This window comes from Mus caroli, chromosome 12, assembly GCF_900094665.2.
Source record: "Mus caroli chromosome 12, CAROLI_EIJ_v1.1, whole genome shotgun sequence".
NCBI classification, from domain to species: Eukaryota; Metazoa; Chordata; class Mammalia; order Rodentia; family Muridae; genus Mus; species Mus caroli.
Window position 1 is genome coordinate 77,950,046 of NC_034581.1, and position 7,892 is coordinate 77,957,937.

Here is a 7,892-nt window from a genome sequence, read left to right on the forward strand (position 1 = left end):
TCTGCCTCCCGAGTGCTGGGATCAAAGGCGTGCGCCACCACGCCCGGCTTGTCTTGCTCTATCTTAAGACTTCAAGAAGCCCTGTTGATCCAGAAAAGGCTCCAGATGTCAGAATTGGAAGACGGTAGTTCCAGTCCCTATTCTGCTAGGACCTTCTTGGTTACATATTGCCAGCAGTTCTCTGAGCTGTCCGTTGGGGCTGCTACACACAACATTGTACATAGCACAGAGTAAAAAGATAGCTTCTAGGGGCTGGTTACTTCAAAAGCCTGAACTGATAATTAAACCTTGCCCCTAAGGCTGTAAAGACCCAGAATGACTTAGAAGGACTGAACACACAGGAAAGTTCCAGAGTCAACATTTCTTGTCTCCTCATAGCCATTTCTTGCTTAGTCTCTGGAAGGTCAGGACTCACTGGAACCACCACAAAAAACAACTGGCTCCAGGTCCTTCCAAACAACCGCCCCTGGGACTGGAGAGATGGCTCAGCGGTTAATAGCATTCATTAATTGCTCTTCCAAAAGTCCTGAGTTCAATTCCCAGCAACCACATGGTGGCTCACAACCACCCGTGATGAGATCTGACGCCCTCTTCTGGTGTGTCTGAAGACAGCTACAGTGTACTCACATATAATAAATCAATAAATCTTAAAACAAACAAACAACTGCCCCTCTTACCAATATTGTCATGACTTAGTCGGCCCCCGCCATCTCCCCCACCCCCTGCCACCCGTCATCTTCCTGACTACCAGGGAGATTCCCCAACTCCAGACATGCTCCTTTACTGCTCCTGGGATAGGGTTTGGGAAGGGGGATGTTCTGAAATACGGACCTGACATTATATAGGTCTCTGCCCAAAGATCCTTCAGAGAACTGATCCAAGGTCACCCATGGTCTGATCCTCCACTATCTCCAGCTCCCTCATAAACTAGCCATGCTTCAGACAGGCACAGCTCTTCATTCGTCCTTCCACACACATCTGTGCACATCTGGGCTCTTTAGGATGGATGCAGCAGTGAGTTAGGTAGGTAGGTAGTGTTTCTACCTTCATATCGTTTCCATTTTCATGGAAAACACAAAAAAATAAGGACACACAAGATGACTCCAGATGTGGGGAGTGTGGATAAGAGGAAGAGTGCAGAAAGGACACGGCCTAGGAGGTCAGGAAGGGTTTGGAAGAGATGTACAGTTAGTTGTGGGACAGAGGTGCAGACAGACAGAGCATATCCCAAAGTGGTAACACAGGAAAGATGCGATAGCCAGTAGGGAGCTGTATCCATGTGTGTACATGCAAATACATGAACATATACGCACATGTGTTTACACACGCATACACACACATACATTCAGATGTACACATGGGCAAGCACAAACACAGAGTGAGGAGAAGGTCAAGGGGGATAACTAATGGCCAGACACACTGACGGGTTAGACAAAACACCTTTAGGAGTTTAGATTAAACTTGATTTTATTTTTTTTAATTTCTGAGACAGGGTCTCAATGTTTCAGTCTGGTCTCAAACATTCAATCCTCCTGCCTCAATTTCCTGAGTGTCAGAATTATAGGCACACATGCTCAGATCCAGCTACTGAATTTACTCTTCTTGGCTTCCATTACATTTTGTTGTAACTGAAAGTAACCAGGAATATCACAAGCCAAGGTTCCTTAATTATAAATGAAGCTTTTATTTCAAGAGCCCTCTAGAAGACAGAGAATGCATCCCAAAGGCTGACCCTGAAGTTTGGGGATCTACTGCCAGTCCCTGCATACAGGCGCTCCTGAGAAGGAAACTGCCCGGGGCTTGCTCCTCCCAGAACGTGCTTTCCCGGCTCTGCTGCCTATCCCAGGTTCAACTTTCGGACACTGCTTGCTCCTTCCTAGGATGTGTGGTCCCACTCCCCATTCCCACAGCTCCAATGCCTACATTGCTACAGAACAAGACTACTGGACGGTCTTTCCAAGTAGACTAAGGGGAGAGGTTTTTAGTTCTACACCTCTCTGCTGGGCACATGACATGGGTATTTTCCTGACTGAATATACAGTTAGATGTGAACAGTGTAACTGTTTTAAAAGGCAGACCACCACACCACATCTAAAAACTCTAATGTTTTTAGATATATAATGTTATATGTTGCACCTGATAGTCCCACTCCGTATTTCTCAAGGGAAACAGAAACAGTAAACCAGCTTACAGATGCACTCAGCACGCACACCTCCACAGGCTCCACACTCTCCTGGACACTGACGTAAGTCATGCTCCTGAGGCCGACTCCTCCACTGAGACCTCTCCGGCTGTTTCTGTTCTGTTTTTTTCGTTTGTATTTTGAGAGGACCTCACTGTGTAGACCAGGATGGCCTCAGACTGGGGCTGGGCTTCCAGCATGCGAGGTATCTGCTTGCTTACTTGCTTGTTTCTTTCCTTCCTTCCTTTTTCTTTTTTTAAAGATTTATTTATGCCAGGCAGTGGCAGCATAATCCCAGCACTTGGGAGGCAGAGGCAGGGGCAGGGGCAGGCAGATTTCTGAGTTCAAGGCCAGCCTGGTCTACAGAGTGAGTTCCAGGACAGCCAGGGCTACACAGAGAAACCGTATCTCAAAAAAAAAAAAAAAAAGAAAAGAAAGAAAGAAACAGAGAAGGCCGGGTGTGGTGGTGTACGCCTTTAATCCCAGCACTCAGGAGGCAGGGGCAGGTGGATTTCTGAGTTCAAGGCCAGCCTGGTCTACAAAGTGAGTTCCAGGACAGCCAGAGCTATACAGAGAAACCCTGCCTCAAAAAACCAAAAAAAAAAAAGTAGAAAAAAGAAAGAAAGAGAGAGAGATTTATTTATCTTATGTATGTGCGTACACTATTGCTCTCTTCAGACACACCAGAGGAGGGCATCGGATTCCATTACAGATGGTGAGCCACCATGTGGTTGCTAGAAATTGAACCCAGGACCTCTGGAAAAAGAACAGTCAGTGCTCTTAACCACTGAGCCATCTCTCCAGCCCCGATCTGGTCTCTTTCACGCATTTACCCCGTCTCTAATGAATCATCTTCATCAGTATGCCATTGTTTTAATTATTGAAATATTTTGAAAGGGAAGCTCTTAGTAGCTCCACATAGAAGTCTTACTTCTCTACAGAACGCTTGGAAGGACGCATGCACCTCACTCACACCCTTCCAACAGTGCCAGTATGTCAGCTGTCTTTCTAGTTTTGTTGTTGTTGAGGATGTTTGAGATAAGAGTTCCATGTAGCCAGGCCGTGGTGGCACACACCTTTAATCCCAGCACTCGGAAGGCAGAGGCAGGCGGATTTCTGAGTTCCAGGCCAGCCTGGTCTCTACAAAGTGAGTTGCAGGACAGCCAGGCTATACAGACAAACCCTGTCTTGAAAAACAAAAACAAAAACAAAAACAAACAAAAAAAGAGTTCCGTGTAGCCTATGCTGGCCCCTGACCCAGAGCTAAGGATGGTCTCTATTTCTTGAATCGTAGGCCTAATGGCATACACCATTACACCTGCCTTTCTTTTGTTTCAGTGTGCCACCACAGTCTTACTATATAGCCCAGGTTAGCCTCAAATTCACAATCCTCCTTCCTCAGCTTCTCAAATATTCAAATTACAGGCATAATCACTCTGCCTGGCTCTTCTAGTCTCTCTTGAGCCCTCTCTGAAGTGTGCACCATCAGCAGCCCACAGAAAGACCCCACCCCGATCTCCCAGGACCTTTAGTCTACAGCACCTGTTCATTATTGCAACCTTCTTGGAACATTTCAGTCTTGCCTGGATACAAGTTTTTCTAGGCATCACCATCACCATACTGCACCCCAGAGGCCACCTCCTTGTGCATTAAAAAGCCAGTCTATGACACACCACTGTCTACTCACCAGAACCCAGAAGCTGAGTGTGCACAGTCTCATGGAAAATAATAACTGCAGGGCCCAGGGTGGATAAGGGGACATCCAGGCCACAGCGTGCAGTGGTGGCCTTGAGCTCCTTGGTGAAGTGCTTCAGGTAAGCTTCCGAGGCATCCCCAAGGAATTTGAAGAGGTCATTATGCAGCCGATCTGCATGAGTTCGATAGATGACCAAGTCTGAGATGGCCAGGACCTTCAGCAGCAGCCGTGTCCTCTGGCTCAGATTCACGGTGGCCCCCAAGAGTCCTTCTGTGTCTATCACTGCTACCTTATGGACTGGGTCATAGGCTGCCCACACTCCCACTGTGCAGGACTCCTGAGCAGGGGAGGTTTTGAAGACTTCTCGGCCATAGAAGAAAGTGTGGTTGAGGGTATGAGACTTTCCATCACCAGTATTTCCAAAAATGGAAACCACCTTGAGATGCTGGTCAGGCTTACAGTCCAATTTCCTAATAAAGTCCTCTTCATTTGTTACCTTCAAAAAAAAAAAATCAAGACAATAAAATATAGAAACTGAAAAACTAACTCCTATAAGAAATATGACTGCTTCCCAGGAAAAAGACCTTTTCTGACTCTTCAAAATGGAAGGAAAAGGCAGTTCCAAGGCAAGTTCCACCTCAGCAATCGGCTCGCGGGACCCTCTGAAGCTTCAGTCAGGGAGAGAACTTAGTGGTTAGGAAAGCTAAAAATGGAGGATGAAGCAGTTTAATGATTTAAAGTTCTGGCTGCTCTTAGAGAGAACCTGAATTTGGTTCCCAGAACCCACACTGAGAGCCTCCTAACCCTGTGACTCTAGCTCCAGGGCATCAGATGCCATCTTATGGTTTCCACAGGTACCTGCATTCAAGTGCACATGCATACACAGCATCACACAGCTGAGAAACAAAAATTTAATAAAGAGCTCAAACCGTAAAGGCCTTAAAAGAAAGCATGCTATTCTTGGGTTAGCCAATAGTTTCTAAAAAGAAAGGGGTAAATGAGTAGCTTAAGACCTCGGTCTACAAAGCCACCAAGACAGTGAAAGATGAGCTGGAGGGATGGCTCAGTGATTAAGAGCACTAGCTGTGTTTACAGGATCCAGGTTCAGTTCTCGGGATCCATGCAACAGCTTACAGCAGTCTGTAACTCCACTTTCAGGGGCTCCTATACCTTCTCTGGCATCCATGGGCATCAGACATGCACGTGGTACATGGATGGACATGTGTATGTATGTATATTTGTGTATATATACATATATATATACACACACACATACATACACACACAGATAAGACACCCACATATAAAATAATTTTTAAAATGCAATAAAGAAAATTATAAAGCCAGGCGTGGTGGCACACACCTTTAATCCCAGCACTTGGGAGGCAGAGGCAGGCGAATTTCTGAGACCAGGCCAGCCTGGTCTACAAAGTGAGTTCCAGGACAGCCAGGGCTACACAGAGAAACCCTGTCTCAAAAAACCAAAAAAAAAAAAAAAAGTTTAGCTACATGCAAGACTCCCATGACTCAGAAATTCTATTTCTAGGTTTATATCCAGCAACTGAAAACAAATGTCCACATAAAACCTCTCCTTATATGAATATAAACAACAGCATTAGCCATACCAACCAAAAAGTCAAAATAGTCAAACACCCGTCGACTGGTGAATGCATGAGCAGACTGTGGTGCGTCCCACAATGGCTGTCATTTAACCATGAAGAAGGACGAGTCTTTTCCTAACCATTACTGCAATTCATAACTATCACGTCCACCTGTAAGTCATTTCTTACATGTGTCCTTATTTTGACCTGATTCTGTAGAACTTTCTGGGGTGTGTGTGTTGAATGTGGGTGTGTATCTGCGTTGGCACTCCATGGAGTCAGAGAGCCACCTCAGGTGTCAGTCTCTGCCACACCACGTTTCAGACAGCATCTGTCTCTCTGTTCTACATCCCTGCTTTACCAGGCTCACTAGCCTGAAGGCTTCCAGTGGGTCTCTGGTCCCTGCCTCCCATCTCAACACACAGCACAGAATGACAGATGCACACTACTGTGCGTGGATCTGAGGATTCAGACCCTTGCACTTGGGTAGCACATGCCTTACCAACTGCTCATTTGGCAAAACATATTCTTTCTTTCTTTGATTTTTCTCCTCTTTTTTTTTTTTTTTTTGAGACAGGGTCTAACTGTATGCCTCCTCCCAGAATGTTGGGATTAAAGGTGTGCACCACCACACTGATCTAAATTTTAAAGTTTTTTTTAATTATTATTTTATGTGTATGGGTGTTTTGCCTGTATGTCTATGCACTCTGTGTGTGTGTGTTTTTGCACGTGGCTCATGCTGCCCTTAGAGGCTAAAAGATGAAGTCACATCCCCTGAGTTGGAGCTAGAGGCAGTTGTGAGCCACCATGTGGGTGCTGGGAACTCTAGAGGAACAGCAAGTGCTCTTTAACCACTGGGCCACCTCTCCAGTCCTCCACCCCTTTGTTTTCTTAAAATACAATTTGTGTGTGTGTGTGTGTGTGTGTGTGTACATGAGTGCACTGGCACAATATGGAAGGCATGGTGTTTCTGTTGAAGGAGTTGGCTCTCTTTTTTCACTATGTGGGTCCCAGTGAGTTCCAGGACAGAGAGAAACCCTGCTTCAAAAAAACAAAAACAAAACAAAAAACCAAGGGAAAAAAAAGAAGCTCATCAGATCCAAGCACTTGCCACACAAGCCCAATGTACTTGAGTTAAACCCTGGTGGCGAGCAGGTGTGGTGGCATGGGCCTTTATCCCAGGGCTGGGAAGAGAGGCAAGTGAACCTCTCAGAGGCCAGCCTCATCTACATAGTTGAATTCCAGGGCAGCCAGGGCTACAATATAGTGAATCCCTGTCTCAAGAAACAAACCAACAAAAAAATCTTAAGTGACAAAGAACAGTCCGTTTGCACCTGCGTCACTCAGCCAGTCTGGTTCCAAGTTGCTAAGGTGGCCAGCAAGACACAAACAAAAGCCCCATAACTTCTCCTAGTAGGGAGTCAGCTAAGGTCAGGATAGCCGGCGGGAAGGACCATCTACGTGCCCCGACCAGAGGCAAGGAAGCCTAGGCCTTCAGGGTCTCCCCTGAAAATCAACCCAGAAGCAGCAACTGGTATCTACAACAGCCACTTAGGTACAGAATGAAGTGTTTCTAACTTAACGCTGTGCTCTCGAAATGACGCACATAATATACACATAAACTAGGGATGCTTACACACCCCTGTAATCCCAATACTCTAGAGGCAAGACAGCAGCAAAGGCAGCAGGCTCTTGAGTTCAAGGTCAGCAGAAGCTATGGAACAAAATATATCTCGAAAGAAAGAAAGAGAAAGAAGAAAAGAAAGCGAAGTTAACACACACACAAGTCTCTGTATGTCTGTGTATATGTATATGCGATAGAACTAACATCTGGAATATTACCTGGTATTTAGTATCCTAAGTCATACTAAACACATATGGTTTTTTGTTGGATATAGCCTCAGACCATGAGAAAGAACTCCAAAGCCTCGGCAGGATTGCCTTCTGGTGGTCTAAGAGCAAGCAGCAAGCGCTGGTGGCTTTTTTCTTATGCAAAGTAAGGACATATCCATTTGACCTCCACTGGCCCCACAAAGGCTAAATAAAAGAACAGATGAGGAAAACCTGCTGGCCAAACCTGAAGGCAAGCCTCGCCCTCCTTCCTGTCTTCCACATTCCTTTGCTCCCTGGTAACACTACTAAACAACTGTGGACAACTTTCCCTGAGCCAGAAAAGACTCAGTTGCCTTCATTTAGGTGGCTAGGAAAAGCAAAAGTCAAGAAGGGCGGTGGGGTGGGGAACAGGGGGTCCCTGGAGGGGAAACCAGGAAAGGGGATAACATTTGAAATGTAAATAAAGAAAATATCTAATAAAAATTAAAAAAAAAAAAAAAAAAAAGCGGTCAGGGCACCAGAGGCTGAGGCTGGAGGATCAGGGCTACAGAGGCTGAGGCTGGAGGATCAGGGCACCAGA

At 45.8% G+C, this 7,892-nt stretch overlaps 1 protein-coding gene across 4 annotated transcripts in view; it reads right to left on the bottom strand.

Moving 5' to 3' along the window:
- Zfyve1 (zinc finger FYVE-type containing 1) overlaps positions 1-7,892 on the bottom strand; it is a 51,785-nt gene that overhangs the window by 23,394 nt on the left and 20,499 nt on the right. For all 4 annotated transcript variants that reach the window (XM_021178597.2, XM_021178596.2, XM_021178598.2 and 1 more), the window contains one exon: positions 3,870-4,374. In XM_021178597.2, coding sequence (XP_021034256.1) covers positions 3,870-4,374 — 505 coding nt within the window. The remainder of the gene's footprint in view (positions 1-3,869; positions 4,375-7,892) is intronic.